General features: G+C 53.2%; 1 protein-coding gene and 1 long non-coding RNA gene across 3 annotated transcripts in view; one reads left to right on the top strand and one right to left on the bottom strand.

The window, feature by feature from the left end:
* Nucleotides 1–287: 287 nt before the first annotated feature.
* PDE2A (phosphodiesterase 2A) overlaps nucleotides 288–23,966 on the top strand; it is a 92,662-nt gene continuing 68,983 nt past the window's right edge. For both annotated transcript variants that reach the window (XM_077866886.1, XM_077866888.1), the window contains exon 1: nucleotides 288–588. In XM_077866886.1, the coding sequence (XP_077723012.1) occupies nucleotides 518–588 (71 nt within the window). In that variant the 5' untranslated portion in view covers nucleotides 288–517. The remainder of the gene's footprint in view (nucleotides 589–23,966) is intronic.
* On the bottom strand, nucleotides 16,345–19,806 carry LOC144294850 (uncharacterized). Its single transcript, XR_013362187.1, has 2 exons — nucleotides 19,292–19,806; nucleotides 16,345–19,025 (listed from the first exon to the last, which is right to left on the bottom strand). It is a non-coding gene; the product is annotated as an uncharacterized LOC144294850 (long non-coding RNA).

Genomic DNA, 23,966 nt, shown 5'->3' with positions numbered 1-23,966 from the left:
CTGTCTTTGTTCCTCTGTGTGTGTTTTCCCTATGCCTCTCTGATCTCTCTATATTTCCATCTTGATCTCTCTGAGGCTCTGATCTCTCTCTTCTCTCCTTCATGTATTTCTCTCTTTCCTGTCTGTTTCTCTCGGTCTCTGTCCGTTCCTCTGTGTGAGAGTCTTTCTTTTCCTCTCCCAGCCAGAGTCTCTCCCTACCCCTCCCTCCCTCTCTCCCTCTCTGTCTGGGCCTCTCTATTCCTCCTCCCTCCTCCCTCCCCCTTCTGCATTATCAGACCTGCTCCAACCTCCTCCCAGAGCCAGCCTAGCGGCAGAGGCAGTGGCAGCAGGAGAGGTGGAAGCAACTGGGGCAGCAGCAGCACGAGATTGGGGTATTGAGTCCAGGCTGAGTTGGGGACAGGCTACCGCTCCTGGTTCCCGTGCCTACTGGGCCAGGCACCCTGCCTGGAACCCCGGGCAGGGTGGACAGGGCGAGGTGCCACCTTAGTCTGGCTGGGGAGGCAGACGATGAGGAGCGATGGGGCAGGCATGCGGCCACTCCATCCTCTGCAGGAGCCAGCAGTACCCGGCAGCGCGACCGGCTGAGCCGTGAGTACTATTGAGGGGCTGGAGGCTTGGGTGAGCGGCTGCAAGAAGCACCATGAACCAGGGTCCTGGGAGTGCCTGTGAGGAGCCGGGGTTGGCGTGGAGCTGAGCCACGTGGGAGGATCGATCCTGTTCCTGGGTGCTGGTTGCTGGACTATAGCCTGGGGGCCTCTGCACAGCGTTGGGGGTGTCTGGCATCAACCTAGAGGGTGATGGGGCTAGGGTCCCATAGAAGGGGCTGGGGGAGGGGTTGGTAATGAACCTAATTATCCTTTCAAGGGCTGGGGGTAGGGGAGGTCTGCAGGGAGTTCCAAGGAGCTCTGGGGGGCTGAGATAAACTGATTCAGAACCCTGGAGAAGGATGAGACGTCTGGGACCACGTGTGTGCGTGTGTGTGTGTGTGTGTGTGTGTGTGTGTTGTGTGTGTGTGTGTGTTGTGTGTGGTGTGTTGTCCATGTGCCCGCACTCCCACGTGTGAAAGAGAGAGAATGAGGGAGGGAGAAAACAAACATGAATATGAACGAGTAAGTGGCACTGAAACAGAAGAGGGTCTGGGGCATTGCCTTTCATGGGATTGGGATTCATAGCCACCAGTTTAGGCAACTTTACCCCCAAAACACCTGTCCCAGAGAGAGCCATGGCTGGTTGAATGAGGCCTCTGTGCACCAGCCTCATGTGTGTCCACACTTGGGGGGTACTTGTGCAGGTGAGTGGAATGGGGGGTTCCGTGGAAGTGCCCCTCTACCATCCGAGAGCTGCCAACGTCAGGGACAAGTGACATGTGTGTCTCCAAGTGAGTGGAGGTGCAAATCTGTGCCTGCACAGGAAGGTATGTGTATGTGTGTACATGTGTGATGTGCGAGGTGGCATGTGGGGTGGGCAGGGGTCTGTGGAGTCCTTGGTGGTTGGATGTGCAGCAGCCTGTCAGGATGTGTGAGTAATCCTGTGTGACTGAAAGTGTTCATCTCTATACGTGTGAGTGCAGGTTACATTGTGTATAGGTGTGTATGTGTGTTAGTTTGAGTTTGTATGTTGGCATGCATGTTAATATGTGTGCCTACATCTGCAAAAGAGTGACTCAATCTTGAATGTATTGTTTGATTCCATGTACACTCATGTTTGTGTTCTTGCTAGTGTGTGTATATTAGTGTTGAGCTGTGTGTGTACGTGTGTGTGTAGATGTGGATGTCTGTTAGTATAAGTGGGTGTGGGCGTGTGATCATGGTGCTGGTGGACATGAGTGTATATTGGTGCTTGTGTGGCTGGTGTATGTGTATGTGTGTATCTGTGTGTGTATTCATCCAACTGTGCGTAGGTGGATGTTTCCTTCCCCTGGTGGTTGAAGACACAGCTGGGACACTGTGGCCCACTGAGGCAGGGCGGGGGTGGCTGAATGTGCGACCACCTCTGTGAGCCCAGGACAATTCATTCTGCACCCTGTGGGGAGATGAAGAAAAGAAATAGGCAATAATGGCTCTGCCCTCTGGGGCCTCCTAAGCTTCCTAGACATAAAATAGCTTGAGAATAATTAAGTATAAAGATCAAGATCAAGCTAACAGGTGGGGGTGGAGTGGGTGCACCACAAGCAAAGGCCCTGGGTGGGGATGGGGCATGTTCCTGGAGCAGTGAAGAGGCTGAAGCGGTAAGCAGCAGCCACATCCTATAGGACTTTGAACTCCAGACCTCTTGGGCTTTATCCTGAGGGCTCTAGGGAGCCTGAGAAGATTCTCTGTGGTGGGGACAGAATCAGGTTTGGGTTTTAGAAAGCTGCCTCAGTGGTACCGTCAAGGTTGAACTGGAAGAGAAAGATGGGGCAAGGAGACAAGGTGGAGGCCAGGCCAGTGTGGGCATCAGGGAAGTCTGGAACCTGGTGGACCAAGGGAGCAGATGAAGGAAGAAATTGGGAAAGACAATGAGATGGGGAATATCAAGGTGACTTGGGCTTGGACTCAGTGGCAGGACTTCGGAGTGTCAGGATGTTGGAGGGAAAAGCTCTTGGAAAGCTCAGGCCAACAAGGTAGCAGAAGAGGACCCCACAGGGTTTCCAGCCAAGGTGCAGAGGGTTAGAAATTATGGAGTCGCCTTTTCCCAGACAGGGAAACTGAGGCTGTGGCTTTGTCAACCTCTTCTGGCTACAAGGCCAGGGCTGAAGCTCTTCATCAGATGCAAGCCTCAGTCTCCTTCCTCAGGCCCCGCAGGGGACCTGTTGGTTGCCTGAGCTGGGTCGGCTCAGTGAGGGTTAATCGCCTTTATCCTCTCTGCAGCCCCCAGTTGCCCCAGCCCACCAAACAGCTCCTGCCTCTCTTTCTGCTTCCCACTCTAGCCTCGGTCCGCAGGGACTGCTGATGGCTTGGCTGGGATCTAGCCAAATAGGGGAGGCAGAGCGCCCAGCAGTACCCGCCTTCAGTCTTAATGGCCTGGGAGTCTCACCCTGAGCCGGCCTGCTGTCAAGTCAGGCCTGCACTCCCTGGCTCCTGCTGCTCCGGCCTATACAACCTACCCACTCAGCATGCTCCCGTCCTGGATTTTTGTGCTTATTCGTTCATTTATTCACTCAACAGCAACTTTGCAATGCGTGCTCAATGCCTGCTGGCCTGGTCACTGGGGGACCAGAATGGACACAGCCCCAGACCCTGCTCTCGGAGACTGCTGGTCTGATGAGAGAGGCAGGAGTGGAAACATACAACCTTGCAGTGGGAACAGTGCTGTGCAGAGGGAAGCCCCATGAACTGTGGAGCCCGCACCAAGCCAGGGCTTCAAAGGAGGAGACAGTTGAGCTGCACCTTGAAGGATAGATGGGAATAGCCTGTGTGGGGAGGGGCAGAGGAGACAGTACATGAAGGTGGGTAGATGTGAGAAAGTGCTATGTGATCAAGGGACAGAAAGAGTTTGGGTTGGTGGGAGCAAGAAGGGAGTGGAGAGGAGGAAGAGAAGACAGGAAGGGCCAGATTCTGTAGACTCTCAAATGCCAAGTGAAGGGGCTTGGCCTTCTCTTCATAGGACTAGTTTGCTAAGGAAAAGCTTTTGAATAGGAAGCCTCCCCTAGAAAGCCCTCCTCAGTTTCCCCTCCTTCTGACTCTGTGACCCACCCAGGAGTCTCCCTGATAGTATGGCATCAAGCTTGTGGCCCAGACTCGGCCTTCCCCCATGATGCCTCTGTGTGCGAGGTCCTTACCCAGCTAGCCAAGGAGCTCCTCTAAGGCAGGAGCCATCTCCTCGTGCTTCCCAGCACAGGGCTGGACACCTGGGCTCAGTGCAGCCTCCCAGCGGGAGAGAACATGTAGAGCATCTGAGCCACGTTCTAGCAGTAGCTTTACTCCTCTCTGCAACTTGCCTAGGATCTATCCAGTTCTGCTTACATACCCCCTAGGAGGGGCTGCTCATCCCCTTCCTATTGAGCAACCTTTCCCTTGGAGTGTTATGTTTGTCCTGGACTCCTCTATAGGGCCTGGCTACTTGGCCTTGTGTCCCTTCTCCATCCTGGGTCACTAAAAGTAGGGCCAAGCTGGGGCATAATGGTTCAGGAGTGGTATGAACACATCCTGGGCAGAGAGTGGGCCTTTATTCCCACACATATGGTAAAACTGAGATGGAGTGGTCCCTGACCCCTCTCCAAAAATAATAGCTAAGAAAGGGAGTGAGGATAGACAATAGGAAGAACTTCCTACCAGCACAGAGGAGTGTGGAATCTCCTGGCTTTCTGAGAGTGGGCTGTGGGCATGAGGGGGAAGTGTTCCAGGACAGAAAGGGGAATTAGAGACAGGCCCTCTCCAGCTCTGCCCCTCCTGCAGGTGAGTGATGTCATCCAGGGAGAGGGGGATGGCAGGGGCTGAGAGAGACAGAAGGGAGATCACGATCCGTTCATTCATTCAGCAGATATTTACTGCCATGCTACCCAACCAAACATACCAGCTTTGTGGGGAGCAGGACAGAGCAATGGTCACATGGAGGAAGGCCCAGTGTCCCCCCCCCCAACCTCTGCCAGTGTTTGGGGAAGGTCTTTAAGAGGAGAGGCTATTGGGGCTGGCCTTAGAAGGAAGAGTCACTTCTTCAGACAGAACTGACAGCTCCAGGAAGAGCCAAAGCCTTGTGCAAGGTCTTGAGAGCAAGTATGGTTTTGTTTATGTGAGGACTGGAGGAGTTCAGAGTGGCCTAAGCGTAAAGTGCAAGGGTAGGAGAAGGCCTGGACAGAGACAGAGAAGTGAGAGGATTGGGGCTAGACTTAGACTACAAGAAGCACTTTCCATAGCCTAGGTGCCCCCCCCTCCCCCCGCCCCCGCAGCTTTAACATGTAGGCATTGTTAGGAATTTGCAACTTCTGGCTCTCCCAGCACCGCATCAGGGCTGCTGAAGGGCTCCTCCTTGCTTAAGAATGGCGTTTTCAGTGAACAGAGACCCTGAAAATGGGGGAAAGGCAGCAGTTGAATGTGAACCCCTTCCAGAAAGTGGCATGCAAATGAATGCAAAATAATATGCAAATGAGCCAGCCTGGGCTTGGCAGCTTTGTCTGAGAGGATGAGACATCGCCCCCTTCCATGCTTGCCTCCCACCCCCTCTGCCCCAGCCCCCAGGACAGCCAGAACAGCCTTGTCTGCTGCTTTGAGTGCCCCAGCTTCTCTGAGCCACAAGATTGTGGCCTCAAGGTTAGGGGCCACAGGCTCCCTGTCAGCACCCCCATCTTCTCGGGAAGTTGATATATTTAGTAACGGATGTTTTCAACACATTTATCTCCCATTGTTCGGCCGCCCGCTCCCTGGGAAAGGCCAGGTCCCTAGTGACGTGACCCACTTCTCGGATTCCCTGAAGTCACCCTTCTCACTGCCCTCCCCGAAAAACAGGAGGCAGTTGGGGCCTGGTGCAGCAGAAGGGATTTAAGTCAGGCATCTGGGAGGACTTCCCAACAGTGTAGTTGCTGAAATACGTGGACCTTGAGGTTTCTGGGTTCTGACTCTTTTTTTTAAGATTTAAAAAATTTATTTATTTGAGAGAGAGCAAGAGTGCACAAGTGGGGGAGGAGCAGAGGGAGAGTGTGAAGCAGACTCCCGCTGAGCAGGGAGCCTGATGGTGATGGCGATGGCAATGTCAGCTTCATTCCAGGGCTCCAGACTCCCAGATCATGACCTGAGCCAAAGGCAGACACTTAACCAACTGAGCCACCCCAGGCTTTGAGAATAGAATAGAAAAGGTGGTAGATGGGTGGAGCTTCAAATATCAGCACCACTATGCTGTAGCTATGTAGTTCTGGGCAAGCTATTTAACTTCTCTGAACCCCGTGTGAATAGTGGAGTGGGAATATTAATACTTTCCTGGCAGGATGGCTGCGAAGAATCTGGAAGTGGAGAGCTTAGTGGCAGGCATGCAGCAGGTGCTCATAAAGGTTAGCTGTTGCCATTATAAACCACCCACACTCACCTACACTTTTAGAAAGATTTGGTGGGGGCCTGGAGAAGGAGAGACCAGAGCTAAGAGCCCAGAAGCTGTCATCGTGTGGGAGACACAAAGAGGTCTGAAATGGAGTTGTGGTGGGAACGGTGAGAAGTGTTTGCTCTGTGGGAGGGGCTGAGGGCCTTCAGAGACATGTGACCACCTCCCTAAGCTGCCCTGACTGGCCAGGGACTAACCCCCAGAGGACACAATGAAGGAAAGGGCTCAAAGAGGAAGGGGTTAAGCCAGTGGCCACACCCAGAACAATCTGTGAGTCATTCTGGGAGTTGTAGTCTGGCATGAATTTGCAGTAAGCATACTTAGTCTGGCCTCCTTGCATCCAAATGCGCACCCTGCTGCCGAGGTGGGCTGGGAACAGGCCCGGGGAGGGGTCTGGGGGATGCAGGGCCCAAAGGTGGAGAAGTGTCGATCCCTCTCTCAGGGACCACTCAGGCTGCTGTGTGTTGGGCAAGGCAGGTGGGGGTAGGGATAAAGGGATTAAGCCATAATTAGGACTCTTCACACATTCACACAGAAGTTTACAGCTTCCAGAGCACTGTTTTCACATCTATGATCTCATTTAATCCTCACCACAAACCCAAGAGATTGCTGTTTTCTGGTGAAGAAACAGAGGATCAGAGAGGGGAAATAACTTGCCCAGAGGCATTCAGCCGGTGACTTTTGGAGCATATGTCTGCCCACTCCCAAAGTTTCTGCTCTTTCCATGAATGGCAAAAGCCAGGTATTGAAGGACAGGCAAGATACAACTAGACATCTCAGCAGAGGAACAGAGTTAAAAAGACCTGACTCGGGATCCCTGGGTGGCTCAGCAGTTTAGCCCCTGCCTTTGGCCCAGGGCGCGATCCTGGAGTCCCGGGATCGAGTCCCACAACGGGCTTCCGGCATGGAGCCTGCTCCTCTCTCTTCCTGTGTCTCTGCCTCTCTCTCTCTCTATGTCTATCATAAATAAATTCATTAATTAAAAAATACATATATTAAAAAAAAAAAAGACCTGACTCAGGGACAGAAGGCAAAGACTGAGTCCCTTGGGGTATGAGCCTAAGAAGTGAACTAGGCGGACCCCAGACAACCAATTCCAGGCTGAGAATTTGGACCTTTTTTTTTTTTTAGGATTTTATTTATTTATTCATGAGAGAACAGAGAGAGGCAAAGAGAGAAGAAGGCTCCACGCAGGGAGCCTGATATGGAATTCAACCCCAGGACCCAAGAATTACACCCTGAGCCAAAGGCAGATGCTCAACCACTGAGCCATCCAGGCACCCTGAGAATTTGGACTTCTTATCATGACCCACCAGGATCTTCCCAAGAGTTTGGAGCAGGGGTAGGGCCTGATTAGAGCTGGACTTTGGGAAGATTGATCTTGCTGTCTGGGCTGAATGGTTAGGGTTGGAGAAACAAAACAGCCTGAGACTTCTCAAGTTCATCCGTGGTACTTCCAGTACTTTGCTCCTCCTCTTCCTTTTCCTCTTTTTCCTCCTCCCTCTACTCTGCTCCCCTCTACCCCAGCCTGGGGAGTGAAGACTGTGTACCATAGAGCTGTGCTGTAACACCACCTGTCTCCAACAGGGGTTGCTGTCACAGCGGGGTGGCAGCCCAGATCATCCTTGTGTTTGAAAGGCCAGAGGGAGGAAGGGGCTGGGCAAGGAGCAGGGATGAAGGGCAGAGGAAGAGTAGCCCATCGTTCGCCACTCCCACTGAGGCCGGGATGAGAGGGCACTGCTGACATGGCATAGGGAGGAAGGAGGGCTGAGGAGGGACTGGACCCCACATAGCAAAGACAGACAGGTATTTTCTCTTCACAGTTCGAGAACAAGTTTAGATTTGGAAACAGATCTAGACTGACATTGCAGTTGGAGTCTGGGTTTCTACTGGATTGTGATTTACTTGATCCTGAGATGAGGGATAAGACCGATTGGTTTATTTGTGTTTCTGTGTGTGTGTGTGTGTGTGTGTGAACAGGAATATGAGCTTCCAGCTGTACATGTATGTATATGGGTGTGAAAGTATAAGAGTGTGTGGGTCAGTGTATAAAAGTGTGGACATATTCACATGTGTGAATATATGAGTGTCCATTTTTATAGCTGATTATTGGTAAATGGTTATGTGTAAGTGAGTGTGGGCACCTCTGTGTACAGTATTAGGTACATATGTTCTAATAAAACTGTATGTGGGTGTGTATCTCCATGTATAGGGGTATCTGTGTTTCAGTGTAAAGGCCTGGGTGAGTGAATGTGTGGGAAGGCGCATGCCCCTGCTCTGCTGACCCAGCAAAGCCACGCCCAAGGTCTGGATACTCAACGCTTTCTCTCCTGAGTCCCATCTGTCTGACGATAGAGACAAGGGCTGGAGAGGCTGTCACATGTGAGGCTGGGCTTCCCTCAGGAGACTCTAGGACCCCCTTCTAGTCAGTGAGGGCCCTAGAGGAACATGGTGTCTTTGTATTCAGGCTCAGATCGGACTAACCAGGATCCAGGCTGTCACATGGAGATGCTGGACATGGCCATTCCTGCACCCCACTAGGAGAGTTTCAGGGACTCCCAGCCCAGTCCTTTTCTATAGATACAAATCCTGAAGCCCAGAGAGGGGTAATGATTGACTCAGCATCACATAGCAGGATCCAGAGTGAGATGGCAAGTCTTGGAGCACAGAGAGGGGTGTGTCTGGCCTAAAAGGGCTCTCTCTGTCCAGCCTCTGGAGCAGATGGAGAGCTCAAAGTAGAGATCCAGTTCTGTGGCATGAAGCCATCCTCCTGCACCTGGGCATTTCTACTCCTCCTAGGCCTCAGATGCTGCCTTTGAAGTTTGTACCAGAGCATCTGCCTGCTGTGAGACTCCTCCTGAGAACTTGTGAAGTCTGTTATTCCCTAAGCAATGGAAATTCCATGGAGAGGAGTCCAGCAGTGGAGTGGGACCAGGGAGGAGGGGCCTCAGCTTTGCATCAGATGCATTTTTAGGTTTTTACTTTTCTAACATTCAAGGCTTTTCCTCTATTCCCTCCTTGGGCTCTTAGTACTGAAACAGTGCTGGGGCAGTGGAGGAATCCTGGAAGCCCAGCTTGGCTCAATGAGAGGGGGCAGGGCAGTCCCATTGTCCATGGTGCAGGGAGGTGTGAACAGAGGGGCTGGGCAGCCTGGTTAGGGAAACTGCAGATGAGACTTCCCTAGCAGAAAAGTTAGATGTAAACTCCCTGAAGTCTCTTTAAGCTATAGCTGTCATGGAGGAGCCAAAGAAGGACACGCCTCAGCCCACTCAGCGTGGGCAAGTTTGAGCCCCACCGCACTTTTCCTGGTGGCCTGGGCAGTGGGAAGCTGGAGGCAGGAAGATTCCCTTCCCTGGGAAAGGAGAGACATTGTCCTCCTGGAAGTTTGGGATTGGAGGCAGGGGGCTGGATTTGAAGACACCAGTGGAGCTGAGAGTGTGATGGGTAGGAGACAACGGCCTCACTGGCCATGGCATGGAGGGAGCAGACAGGGAGATAGACGGGCAGCTAGCTTCCTTTGGGCTGAGCTATGGCGGGCTCTTGGGTTGGAGGGGCACGAGAGGCTCAGAACTGGGCTCTGGGTGGCACAGGGGCTGAGGCTCCCTGGTGCTGTGGGCTGGGCAGGGATTGGGTAGAAGAGGAGAGAAGCAGGCATCTTTCCCACGCCAGAGAATTCAGTCATCTTAAAACTCCAAGTAGGGTGGAGTCTGGGGGCTAGATGGAGAGAACTAATAATTACAGAGTGTCCCTTATATTTTTCAAATTATCTCTTTTAATCACCTCAACAATCCTTCAAGGAGCTCACACTGTTTTGTAGAGGGGAAACAGATGACACATTTATGCAGTTTCGTTGAAGGCAGTTTGATGAAGGGACCATTGTGGAGATGGGGCAGGATGAAGGGGAAAAGACAGGGCATGTTGAGGTACTCTGGACTAGCATCTGTGAAGCCCAGGGGGCTAGGAGAGTGCTGTAGATCTAGAGCCAGAGCCACGAATAAAGGGCTGCCCCACAGACGCTGTCAAAGAAAAAAAAGAACGGAGGTCTGGGGGAACAAACGGGTGATGGGAACCCAAAGTCCAGAGAGGGTGCCAATTTGCCCAAGGTCACACAGTTGGCAGGTCTCACGGCTGGGACCAGAAGCCAGGCCCTGCTTCTGCACATGCATTTTGTCATGTTCTCTGATGTTTGGTTGGACCCAGGTACGACCAGTGCTTTCTGGGTGCACCCACAGGCACCCATTGGTCTGCTATCAGGCTGGAGCTACTTCTGCCGTGACTGCCTTGCCCCACCTGAGTAGTGCTGGGGCTGCCGAAGAATGTCATTCTCAGGACTTGGTGTGCCCTGGGCCCCCACTGAGCCATCTCACTGATCCCACCCCTCCTTGATGATGCCCTCAGGTGCCCTGCTCTGTGCTTGTCACCCTGGCCGAGGAGGTGGACTGGACAGTCCTTGCCCTCCCCTTTGTTAGAGGAAGGCAATGGGCCTTATGGGGTGAGTGCAGGGAAGGAGGAAAGCCCCTGCTGGGGCTGCTGACCAGAAGGAGACTTCCCTGAGGAGGTGATGCTGGGTCTTAGCCCTGAAAAATAAATAGGAGTTTTCCAGGTGAGGGAGGAGAGGAAGGGGATTCTAGGCAAAAAGCCAGCACAAGCAAAAGTGTGAAAAACAGCAGGAAGTCATGATGGGCTGGAGGAAGGGCCCAGTAGCGGAAGCCCAGTTCACACAGGGAAGCCAGGAAGGGTGTAAGCAGGGTAATGGTTAGCTTTGGGTTTTGAATTAGAGGGGCCAGTGAGGAAGCTGGCCCAGGTGAGAGGCAAGATGGCTGTGTTGGAGGTGGCTGGGGACAAGTGAGCCATGTAGACAGGTCAGAGGAGGAATGACATACCCCAGCCCAGCTCACCCATTGGAGCTATGGCCCTAGTTCTTCGGTGTCCACCCACCAATGCAGGGATGGGTGGCAACTCTAGACTCTTCTCCAGGAGCACCCCTCCCTGCCTCATCCTGCCTGTGGGTTCCACACTCTGGAGTACCTGCCCTGGCACCCATAAGTCACCCCTTCGGACTGTAGCCCCCAAGAGCAAAGCTGTGTCACTGTTGTCTCTTCTCTTGATAACACTTATGACTTGTTCATTGCCAAGTCAATAAAAGTCCTTCCTTTTAAGATTTTCATCCTGGAGTTTGATCTCAATCCTTCTTGCTATCCAGAGCCTGGGCTTTGGTCTCCCTGGGAGATGAGTCAGTGAGATGGCTCCCCCCTGGTGCTGGGGGGCAATTTTGGGCTTTGGCCCAGCCAGCTCATCCATGTGCCTGTGTGCCAGTGGGGACCCACTTTCAGCCTCTGCTGGGCCTCAGGTCGCTGACTCATTATCAGTGTTAATTGGCATCTCTGGTACAGCCTTCCACCCCACTAAGTGCCTGACAATCATTAGGTGCTATTGTGTGCAACGGGATTCCAACTGTAGTACCCTCCTGCCCCAGGCTTCTCCTGGGTCCAGCTGCCTGAGCCAAGGGACCAAGTGTCCCACCCACAAACATATAGCTCCAAGCATGGAGAAACAAACAGAAATAAACACGAGAAAAATGCAGCAGACACAGAAGCCCACACACAAAGAAGCAGACCACGCTACAAAGACACGGAGGGACCTACAACACACACACACATAACACAGACATCAGTGTCTACTGAGAAACAGAGGCAGGATAAACCTAAAAAACTGACCTAGTAATGGAATGAACTGAAACACCTGTGCACACAACCCAAATACACACACATGCAACACAGATACACATTCAGCACACAGAAACACTCACACTTAGCATAGATACAGACTAGGCTAGCTTTGGTTCCCTACCTGTGCAGCCTCTCTCACCTCTGGGCTATGGCCTATGCTGTTCCCTTCTCCCACCCCCCCCCCCCCCCCGCATACTCTTCCTGGAGGCCCCCTCCCTTCGTGAGTTAATTCCTATCTTTCTGTACGTCTTGGCATCCCTTCCATACTCCTCAACCTTAGAGGTCCCCCCTGCTACATGCATCATTATCTTCCAGTCAGTCTTTGATAAGTCTTGGGATGAAACTTTTGCCTGTGCCTGGTGAGGTGGTGGCTGTGATTGTGAGTGGGCTGTTAGGGCTGAGAAACTGAGCAGAGAGGAATTTTGGGAGGGGGAGATGGAGTCAGGAATAACAATGAGGAGCCCTGGCTGCTCAGGGCCTGAGCAGGCATTTAATGCACAGGCTGGCCATAGCCAGATGTCCTCTGCCTCATTTCTTCTCAGGCTCTGCCTGACTTCTTTTATGTTTCTTTTAGGCTTGCTACCCAACCCAGTTCTCTCCTTTCCAAAGCCGGTCCTGCCTCTTGCCACCTCTCTGAGCTCACACATGCTCTCTTGCCCTCTTCACTTGAGCGTACCCTGCCTCTACAGCTAAGCCTAGGGGAAACCTCGTGGTTCAATGCCTAAGGTCAGAGGCACATTTCCCATACATGGTCTCCTAACCCATGCCATGTTTGGTAAAGGGTGCAGTGGTAATAGAGTGCAGTGGTGATGAGCATAAGCTTTGAGGACTGTCTTCTGGTTCAAATCTCAGCTCCTCCACTTCTTGGCAGCAGGACCTGTGTGAGTTCTGCCACCTTTGCTCCCTCATCTGTGAAAGGGGGACGTTAATAGAGCCCACCTCATTAGGGCTGCTGCAAGGATTAAATGAGACAAGTGTGTGGTGTACTTGGCATGCCGTTTGGCTCCCACTCTGGGCCGTGTGAGAGCTGAGGGAGAGCTAATGAGATCAAGGATGTGCAAGTGCACCCAGGAGGTGCCTAGTGAGTCCTTGCTAATTGGAACTGAGTGAAACAAACATGTGTGTGGGTACCTACTAGGTGCCTCCATGGTTTTTGTACCTCCTCTCCTCGGTTTCTGCATGGCTGCTGATTCTGCACAGCTCTTATGCTGGGGCGGGGGCCTTAGAAGGTGGGGCTGTAACTTCTTTTTTTTTTAATTTTTTACATCCATTTTATTGAAGTATTATAATTTACATACAATAAAATCACCAAAGTGTATGATTCAATGAGTTTTAGTAAATGTATACAGTCATATAACTGCCATTTCAATCAAGAAAGGAGTACTATTTCTCCAAATTTCTCTGTGCCCTTTGCAGTCAGTCCCCCCCTTCCCCGGGGCTGTGTGTGTGTGTGTGTGTGTGTGTGTGTGTGACTTTTTACAGGGCTATGAGAGGTGCTGGGTTTTCCTTGAACTGACAACCTGGGCACATAGACTAGAGCTGCTTTTAATATGCTGGGAAAGGGACGCCTGGGTGGTTCAGTGGTTGAGCATCTGCTTTTGACTCAGGGTGTGATCCCGGGGTCCAGGATCGAGTCCCACGTCAGGCTCCCTGTGAGGAGCCTGCTTCTCTCTCTGGCTATGTCTCTGCCTCCCTCTGTGTGTCTCTCATGAATAAATAAATAAAATCTTAAAAAATATATATGCTGGGAGATGCCCAGGAAAAGCTCGCTGTTTCTGGGCCTTTGTTCCTGTGGCCTTTGTACCTCCTGACAGAGGCCAGGGAGGGGAAGGGATGCTCAGGCCACAATTTTCTGAGGGTACACTGGGTCTGACGGCTGGGTCAGTTGGAAGTGGTGGCCTCAGAAATCCACAGAGTGGATGACAGAGAGTAGACAGTTGGTGCTCTCACAAACCTGCCCTTCCTTGGATTAGGTGAGTCCTGTGGGCCTGATGGGAATGGCTATGTGTTGATCCAGACTGGAGCAAAGGCCTGCCCAAGATGATTCCATATCCCTCCCTATCTCCCCCTTCAAGGGGCCTTAAACCCCTCTGTGGATTAGCAATTCCCTGAAAAGAAGGGGGCACTTTTGTTCCCCAGTTCTAGAACCAAATATTAAAGCAATTATGTAACTAGCAATAAATTACTTAAAGTAGTGACTCACTCAGCTTAATTAGAGCGAGAGCAGGGAGGGATTAAGGTATTTTTAGAGCACACACCTCACTCCCTCCTGGGGAGGGGAGGCCTCTGTGCAAGGTGGGGGTGGAGAAAGGGCTGGGAGCTCATGGAAGCACCCCAGGTGTCTGCAAAGAGATGAAAGCTGATCTTACACCCTACTGAAGTCTCAACAAAGAGAGGCCAAGTCAGAGCTGTGGCAGGAGAGATTCAGATCAGACTCAAGGAACACTTTCCAGAGATGCTTATTGGAGAACTGGGACAGGTAAACTAGATGATGAACTCTTTGAGGGCAGGGACTAGGTCTGTGACCTGCATTCCTACCTTTACTGGTTATGGCTGCCTGGCCTTGGGCAGGTTCCTTTGTCACTCCAAGCTTCAGTTTCCTTCACCATTAAATGGGCATAATAATATCCACCTTAACACATATTGTAAGGATCAAGTGGATTAATGTGCATAAAGAAAACTCCAGTGCTGACCTAACAGGACAAAAATCTCCAAAAAGGCATAAGTAAGTCTGTTTTTCACTGCTTTATCCCAAGCTCTATTCACAGGGCCACACATAGTAGGTGCTCAATAAATGTTGAGTGAATGCCTATTAGTTTCATTTCCCTTCTCTTACTCCAAATAGTTTCCTTGTTTCGAGGTTTGTGGGTGAAAGACCTAAGTGAGAAGAGGGTAGGGGTGCCTCACAGGTGGAGACTGGACTTTCTCCCCCAAATTGAGGAAGAGATGACTTAAAACAGAAAAAAAAAGCGACTTCCAGAGACAGGCCTGGGAGAGTTCAGGACCACGGACAGCGCCCCCCCCCCCGGGAGTGGGCGTGGTCTTCTGGTCGCTGGCTTCCCTGCTGGGATGGGAGGGCTCGCCCGGGCTCTGCTCCGCAGCTCCAGGTGGGAGAAGGAGGAGCCAGCAGTCCAGTCTGACCGGAGAGATCGGGACCTTCACTCACCATCACTGGGAGTGAGTTCACGGGAGGAAGGATGAGTGCGGGATGGGGCATCCTGATAAAGCTTCCCAGAGGAGGGGATGGGATCGATCGGCTGAAAAGATTTAGGCAGAGAGACTATCCTGGAATCTGTAAAACCAAGTAATAATTCTGACCCTATAGGCTTTCTAGGTGGATTGAATGAGTTACTTTTTAGGAATGCCTGGCACATTTGCCTGCTTGGAGAGGGCACAACATATGGGCTCACTTCTCCCGCTTCCCTCCACACCTTCTCAGCCCTTGTGACTCCTCAAAGAGGAGGGACAGACAACTCCCTGCCCTATTGGAGAGTGCAGGACATGGATAATTGCTCTGAGATGCTGGGGTACAGGACTTACTATTCCGGCCTTCACGGACTCCCAGCTCTGAGGTTGGACTGAGCTGGACGCACAGTAGGTGCACAGGACAGACCGAGGGAAGGTCTGTGACCCTCCTTCCTATCAGGGCATTGGCAATCTGAGGGAAGGACACAGCAGGATGGGGGTGATGGAGTTTAATCTCTGGTCCTCCCCCAGGCCCACAGCTCCAAGACTCCTGCCCCTAGTGGTGGCTCTGATCAGTTCTGACGAGCTCTCCTCACACCTCGCTGGCCTCCCAGGGCTCCAGCGATGAATTAGTGATGACAGCTTTGCACCATCACTATGACGACCAGGCATGTTCTTAGCCTCCAGTCAGGGTGCAGCGGCAGAGGCCAGAGACCCCTTTGGCTCCGGGCCTTTGTACTGGTGTGTTTGACAGGGGCTGAGCCTAAAGGGGAAAGCAAGGGGGAGGGAGATGGGATGGAGCAGGGACCAGGGCACGGGGGCTCCATCTGGACTAGACTAGCATTTCTTCAGATTGCTGGATCCAAAGGAACCTTGGCGACAATGATTTCCTTCTTTCCTGCTTTCTTTTTCTTTTCAGTCCTCGTTCCCTTCCTCCTCCTTTCTTTCCTTCCACGTTCTCTAAGCCTCATCGCTGTGCAACGCCCTGAGCTGCCCACCTCTTCTCCCTATCCTGGGAATCAGGCCCAGCCCAGCCCTCTCCCTTAAGAGCCCAGGGTGAGATGGGGACATAGACACATCTTGGTCTGGGCTTCAGAGAGTGTGTGTGGGAGCCACTGGTGGCTCTGCAAGGGGGGCTGGCTTTGCTCTGCCAGAGGCTGTGCAAACAGCTTTGCAGAGAGAGTGATACTTCTGGTCCTGTTGAATGAGATTTTCCGTGGAAATGAAGAGGATCAGAAGTGAATGGTTGAACCATGAGTTCAGAGGTGAAACATAGAGAGGGATGGGGGGTTGACAGAAATCCAGAGCAGCCTACTTGTAGGAGGTGTAGCAGGGAGCAGAGGAGGACTGGAGTCTGGGGAAGGACTGGGAGGCAGTGGTTGCAAGGAGGAGTTTGCAGTGTACCCCACAGGGAAAGAGGAGCCACTGAAGAATTTTTATTGTCGCCTGTTTGATTTTAGGGATGGAAAAAGTGAGGCAGAGAGAGAAAGAATGTGATTTGCTCAAGCTTACTGAGGTCACTAAAGACCGGCTGAGGCTATGAGCTCTGTCAGGAACCCCTAGAACCCAGCTAGGATCTCTTGCCTCAGACTTGCTGGCCAGGATTTATCCAGGTAACTGCTACCTCCAAAAGGTGAGGAGGGCCCATAGGTGATTTTGCCCCTAGCGTGAATGAAATTTGCATAGGCAAGGGCTATGCTTATGGCCCTCCCTGCCTCCTGTGTGGTGGTGGTAGTGGGGGACAGCATTCAAGGAAGGGCCTGGGAAACCAGGGGCTTGGCTGAGGTCAGCACGAGATTATGGTCAGAAGTTGATGAAGGTCAGAAACTCGGGCCTTTGGGCTCCCAGGCCAGGCACTATGCCCAACCCCTTACTTGGCACTCCCAGGGATCTCTGGCTGAATCGGGCACCCCTAGATGGTGACGGCATCTCTGAGGCCCTTATACTCTCCCCAGGCTCTTCCTGGCCCTGGGGCCTGATACTGGGTCTGCTGTGGCTGGAACTGATCAAGGCAGAGACATTTAGCCCCGTTATCCTGATGGAGAAACTGAGGTCTCAGGGCAACAGTGACTCACTCAGGGTTACTGAACAGGTCAGTGCTGGGCTGGCCTGGCTGCCTGGCCCTTAGCCTATCTCTACTCTCCCCCCTTTGTAGCTGTCCCCTTGCCTCTCTTCCACCCCTCTATGTAGCATAGCTGGGCCTGCCAGCTTTGATGGATGGCCCCACAGCTCAGCCTCCCTCCCGTTCCCTTCCGGATGCTGGGCCGTTAGCCTTCTAATCACCAGTTCTGCCTGGTGGCCGCCAAGCCATCCATCTCCCCGACTACAGCTTCACCCAGCACATATGGGGGTTTTTATCTGAGCGGGGGGAAGCAGTGCAGCAATTCCCCCTTCTCTGAGATTGGGCTGAGAGTGTGGCTGCAGCCACTACTCAAGGGAAGCCATGGGTTAGGGAGCAACCTACAGCTCCTTGCTGGAGTACCAGAATGCCATCCTTCCAAGGGCACTTACACGTGCAGATGTGCACACATGCTCACAGGAACAGTAATAAAAACTTTCATGTATCATCAAAAAATACTGTATGCCAAGCATTGTGCCAGAGTTCTGCATGTATCCTCTCATTTATCCTATTGGCTGTGTACTATTGGTAACCACACTGTAGGGATAAGGAAACTGAAGCTCAGAGGGATTAAGTGACTTGCACAGGTTCACATATCCAGGAAATGGAGAAGCTGGGGTTTAAACCCAAGTCATATGGCTTACATCTTGTGTGTGCAACTCCTTTGCTATACTGACTTACTTATGCATGCACACATGCACACATGAACACATGTACGTGTGCACACATGTCCATCCATGTATGAACACGAACCTCCACCTTGCCCTTTGCACCAACCATCCACCTGGGCCAGTTCCTGAGGAGGAGGGAGAGTGCTGGGCTGAGGAAGAGATGAGGAGTCCCTTCTCATTGTCCCTAGGCCGCCCCCAGAATCACTCTGGCAGTGACACTGATCAGCTGGAGGGCTACATGGAGGAGGCAGCCTCCAGGCATCAGGAAGAAGAGGCTGGGAGACAGTTGATCAATAATGCCTGCAGCGCCCGGAGGGGAGAGAGAGAAGAGGGAGCCACAGTCTCTGCCTTCTGCCTTCTGAAGGCAGGAGAAGCTGCCCCAGCATGGCTCTGGGCCAGGAAGGCGGGGTGGAAGGAGGCTTCCTGGGCTCTTCTCAGGAGTCAGCCCACTACCAGGAGCCATGGGTTTGCCACGGGCCCAGTCTGGATTACTGTTCTACTATTTCTAGCTACGTGGCTTTACACAAATGACCTCTTGCCCCAGGACCTCAGTTTTACCACCTGTAGTCAGGCTAATAATACCATAAGGATTAGATGAGAGAATCAACTGGGTGGGCCTGGCGCCTGGCACCTGGCACCTGGCAGGTGGTCCCTGATGGCAGTCCCCCCTTCCCCCTTTAAAGTTGTCTGAGATTTCATTAGCAGAGAGTTCCTTCCAGGAACTGGGGCTCAAGGGAGTGTGGTGCCATGGGTCGATCATCTGGGCTGCAGCCCAGGCCGGGCGTGTGTGCATGTGTATGTGGAGTGTGGCTGGTGTGCAGCAGCCTGCTCCCCTGTGTCCCCAGCTCCACCTGGTCTCCTTCTCCTTTTCTCTCCCCTTCCTCCCGTTGTCCCTACACCTCCCCCACTCCCCTTTCTGCTCCCCATTATCGGCCCTGCAGCTGAGAATCATACTGCCAGTTTCTGGGCACCTATATGCATCTAGGGCTATGGAGACGCTCTGTCCCAGAAGCTGCATCCAGGGTGGTGCTGTGAGGTGCAGGGAGGGTGAGAAGAAAGGCCGGGGCCAGGAGCTGCAAGAGGCAGGGGCAAGCCTTCAGAGCCCTAGGAGACAGTTTGAGGAGATAATGAATGTAAGGTGCTTCACACCATCAGGGGCACATAGTAGGTGCTTAATTAGGCTGCGTCTTCTTCCTCCCTCGGGAGTGTGGAAAGAGCAAGGCTGATGCTGACGGGGGCGGATGGGGCACCTCTGGAGGCACATGAGCTCCCAGAGCGGCTGTCAGGTGCAGCTGACAGTGTTAACAATCCCTGGAACAATTAGCAGTGAGAGAGGGGGAGAGAGATTAGTACCTGACACCTGACAGAGGCTAGCCTGGTGCTGTTACCCACTCTGACATGGGGGGACCGCATCCTGTGCTGGAAGGAGTGGTGGCCAGAGCGGGGCTGGAGACCTCCCCCCTCACCCCACCTCCCTCTGGGAAAGGCCCCCCAACAGGTCTGGGTCATCCCCTTCCTGGAGCAGCTGTCTCCGCTGCTTCCACCAGCCTCCCCAACTTGCACTGGCCCCCAGAGACCTAGGTTCAGGTCCTCATTCAGGCACTTTCTGGCTGGTGGTGGTTGGTTAGTGTGAGTCACTCTTCTGGTGGAGGCCTCAGTCTTCTCATCTGCAACAGATTACTGTGAAGATCAAATGAGATGTCATCTGCTAAGTGCCTGCCACTTCCCTGTCCCCAAGGAGCCAGGCCACTCTGGGTTCCCCTGAGTCTGCCTTTCCTAGTCACACCCCTGAGAGGGACAGGCGTGGGTCATCTCTTCACCAGATGCTGTCTGCTCCATCTTTGAGTTCCCAGTGTCCCCACACAGGGTTGTTGAGGAAGAAGGAAATTTAAAAAGTCCCATCTTAGTTTCTGTCATCTTCTTCACTCTGGCAGGGGGACACGACTGTCTGTCCAGCTGTACGTTCACGACGGGTAACCAAGGAGTAGTCTGACTCTGGTGAGGATGGAAAGAGCTCTGGACCGGGATTCCCACCGCTTGCCTTCCTACTGTTTCAGAGAGGGCCTTGCTGCCTGATGTTGGGCGAGACCTGTTCCTGAGGGGAGAGAGAAACATGGGGCTACTAACCAGGCTCTTTTCTGAGGACCTAGATGATTCTGTGTTCTGGGGGAAAGGCCAGGTGATGGGATGGTGGTACAAAGCTGGTGACGGCCCTGCCACAGATGGGCAGACGCAGGAGGAGGGGCCGGCTCAGGACTCCTGTGACTTTGGTGCCCTGGTCCTCATAGGGCCGAAGTCCTGCCTCTCTGCCCCTCCACCCCTAGTCCTCTTTCCCTTTATTATCTGACTCTACTGCCTCCTGCCTCAGGCTTATCTCCTCCTGTCACACATCCATCCATCTCTGTCATTCCCTGCGACTTCCTCCCACTCTCTGGCACACCCTCTCCCTTCCCTGGGAGGCAGGCCAGTCTGGGAGTCAGTCCTTCGCTGCCAGCTGTCTAAGTAAGTGGTCTCTGCGACTCTGACCAGCTCCGGTGGCTTCCACCTTCCCGCAGCTTCCTTTCCCTGATGGTGCCTCTCGCTGTCTCTGGACTCTCTGTGTCTATCTCTGCAAGTGTCTCTCTGCCCTTCCCTCTGGGTTTCCGTCCTTTGGAGCCTGCCTGGTCCTGCCCTTTTGCCTCCGTCCTCCCCCCGCATGCCCAGCCAGGGCAGCAGGCCCAGCCTACCCCCCTCTCCCGCCGCTGCCTGGGAAGCCTGGGAAGCCCCCGACGGTGCCCTCCGCCCGCCCCGCGCCCTGCGCCGGCCTCGTTGCTAGGCCTCGGGCAGGCAGCACCTGGCTTCCATAGCGACGGCTGCTTAGAAACGAAACGCCACATCTCCCGGTCCCACCACGGAGTCTTTGCGAGTCTTTGCGGATCGGATCGAGCGCCTCTCGATCAATCAGGACAATCAGGACAGGAAATGTGGCTGGCTCTAGGCTGCCTCCAGCCCGGGAGGACAGAGAGAAGAGGGAGCCAGTCTCTGCCTTCTGCCTTCTGGAGGCAGGAGAAGCTGCCCCAGCAAGGCCCTGGGCCAGGAAGGCGGGGTGGAAGGAGGCTCCCTGGGCTCTTCTCAGGAGTCAGCCCACTACCAGGAGCCATGGGTTTGCCACGGGCCCAGTCTGGATTACTGTTCTACTATTTCTAGCTACGTGGCTTTACACAAATGACCTCCTGCCCCAGGACCTCAGTTTTACCACCTGTAAAGTCAGGCTAATAATACCATAAGGATTAGATGAGAGAATCAACTGGGTGGGCCTGGCACCTGGCAGGTGGTCCCTGATGGCAGTGCCCCCTCCCCCTTTAAAGTAGTCTGAGATTTCATTAGCAGAGAGGAGGGTGATGGACGGTGGTGTTAGCAGAAAGGTGGAGGCTGGAATGCACCTTACATGTGCAGGGGTTTGCTGGGACCCTCTCTCTTCTTACCTGGTACCCACAGAGGCTCAAGCCCCCAGACCATCAGGATCTGGGGGGCATGGAGACCCTGGTGGAGTTCTAGCTTGCCAGGCCGTTAGAATAATGGAATCCTGGACTCCTACACTCTCAGGACTCCAGGCTCTTGCATTTATAGAATAGAAGAAGCACAGACTCTTGAAATAAAGGGACCTTATAATAGAGGCTTGATTTTCTTAGAACACAAAGCTCTGGGAGTTCTTGGAACCTCAAAGCCACGAATAGGGGCCTCCCTCTATGATGGTTTCTGAGTTGGCAGGGAGTTTTCAGAGCATGGGGCCTTGAGGCCCTGTTGCTTAGACTTCCTTGTGCCTCGGGATCTCTCATGGGCTCAGCTCTGAGCAACCCTGGTGTGTGTATATATGTGTGTGTGTGTGTGTGTATAGGGAGGGGCCTGGGGTCAGGGACCAACTGCAGCCTGAGGCCCCTCTGGAGCAGGGCCAGCCCAGGAATAGCCGGCAGAGGAAAGCAGAGTGGCTCGTAGGCTGCAGCTGTCCAGGCAGGGCTGGGTGAGTTTGGGCAGCCACCCTTGGCTAAGGACCAGCCTGCCCTCCTTCATCCACCCAGCCTGCAAGTCAGGGCTCAGGAGGAAGCATCTCCATGTGGCACTGCTAAGGCTGGAGTCAGAGCACCCCTCATGATCCTGCAGATTGGAGGGCAGGAGGCTCCAGTGAGGGGAGGAGAAGAGGAGACGGGATGTGGGTAGAGGTGTTGGGGGATGAGAAGAGGGGGCTCAGTGAGGGGGATGGGGCTCAGTAGAGGTTGCTGAAGAGTTTCTCAGTGCTGCACTGTCTCTGCACCACCCCGGGCTCGCGAGGATGGTGGTTGGGGTTAGGGGAGCCTGAGCACCTTAAACCCATTTGCCTTTCCCAGGGGTAGGCTGAGAGCCAAGATCTCTTTTTCCCACCTCTTCCCAAAGCTGGAAAGATTGGTAGAGCGGCTGAGAAAGCTGGGATCTGCCTCTTCTTTTGCTCATCTTCCTTCCTGGTTTCCATGGGAATCGTGGCTCAGGATGATGAGGGTTTAACAGGATGGTGCTGTGGGAGGAGTCAGCATCAGGCAAAGCCATCCCACATAGGAAGGGGTTGGCTGCTAAGAAAGTGAGCTCCCTGTCCCTGGGAGTGTGCAAACGGAGGCTAGATCGCCAGTCAGGGTGACTTTAGAAAGGGGCTCAGATGAGGGAAGGTAGTTGGGAGGCCCCTACCCTGGGACACGTAGGTTTTGTGTGATTGGCCCAGATGGCCCAATCTTCCAGACATCCCTCTGCCTTATTGAGGGGGTCATGATTCCTTGGGCTCTGCCCCTGGATCTGTCCCCCATTCCTTCTCTCTGTGCCTGGCCCTGAGCTGGATGTGCACATATGGAACTGAATCAGACCCATCTTTTCCTGGAGGGGCAACAGGTCTGACTGGGGAGGCACCCAGGGAAACAAATACAGTTGGGCAGGAGGAGACCAGGCTGGAAGGCAGTTTCTACCAGTGATGTATATACTCAACAGATGTCCTTTTGAGCAATTCCTCTGGTTGAGCCTTGATCTAGGTGCTGGGGTCACAGCAATGAACAAAACAGGAGTCCTATTCCCTGGAGTTGACAGCACAGTGGGAAGGCCAGCACCTGGCAAAGCGCAGAGGGATGGGAAGTGCTGGTTGGTGGATCCCTACAGTGAGGAGTGTGGCCAGAAGGCAGTGTAGGTATTGCCTGAAAGGAAGTTTGTTTGGTGGTGGGGCTTAAGGGCCTTAAAGGGCTCCTGCTTTACCCCACAGGCATTGGGAGCCATGTGAGTGTGGATGAGGCAGCAGAAAAGATTAGTCCAGCAGGTATGGGCCTCAAGGAGAAGGAGGCACAGGTCCCTGAAGGAAGCCCTGGGGCAGACATGCCCACCTGTGCCTCTGTGTGTGAAAGCTTGTTTATAGTTATAGGAATGTGTTTGTGCGTGCGTGTGTGTGTGTGTGTGTGTGTAGGAGGGGTAGGAGTATGTATGTGTATCTGTGGGAAGATGGTGAGTGTGTGTAGGACTATGGTGTCCCAGGGAGGCTTTGTGTGGTGGTGGAAGGTTTTTGGGGTTTGCAGATGAGAGGGAGCACATGCCAAGGCCTCACGTGTGCCAAGGCCTGAGTCCCATGGACCTCAGCCCAGATATAAGCCTGCTTGCAGGTCCTGGACTAGTCTGGGCCAGAATCCTATGAATTCCCTTGCCCTCTAGGGTCATGACCCTGGCCGCCTGCTGCAGACAAGACAAATGCGTATAAAAATAACATGGAAATGGATGAGACCTGTGGCTGACCCACCCCCATCCCCACATCCCCTGGGCTTGAGTTCACTCAGCCTATGCTCTTCCCCACTCAGCTGCTTCTGGGGCTCTGGGAGCAGGCCCTGCTCACCCCGAGCCAAAATCCATATTTCCCCAGTACCTGCCTGTGGCCAGACCCTTTCTCTGTGAGGGCTACCCACACTTTAGGGTCATAGCCAAGGGACACACAGCTGACCCGGGCTGATGGCCATGACAGCACCTCCGATAGGAGTGATTTTGAATGTATACATACTCACACATTTGGATACACATCCACACATGAATGCACATATTTGATACTTGGACACTTGTGCATACCTACAACTGTTCACATATACATGCGTGTGAGCAACACACACCTACACACATATACCTGTGTGTACACACATACATAAACACACACTTCATAGATAAACACACATATGCAAATTCAGCTATACCACAGAAGTATCAGGCATCCTCACAAAAAAA

Source organism: Canis aureus, chromosome 23 (assembly GCF_053574225.1).
Source record: "Canis aureus isolate CA01 chromosome 23, VMU_Caureus_v.1.0, whole genome shotgun sequence".
NCBI lineage: Eukaryota > Metazoa > Chordata > Mammalia > Carnivora > Canidae > Canis > Canis aureus.
Note: the sequence above shows the minus strand (reverse complement) of the source record. Positions and strands in the feature narration are given on the sequence as shown.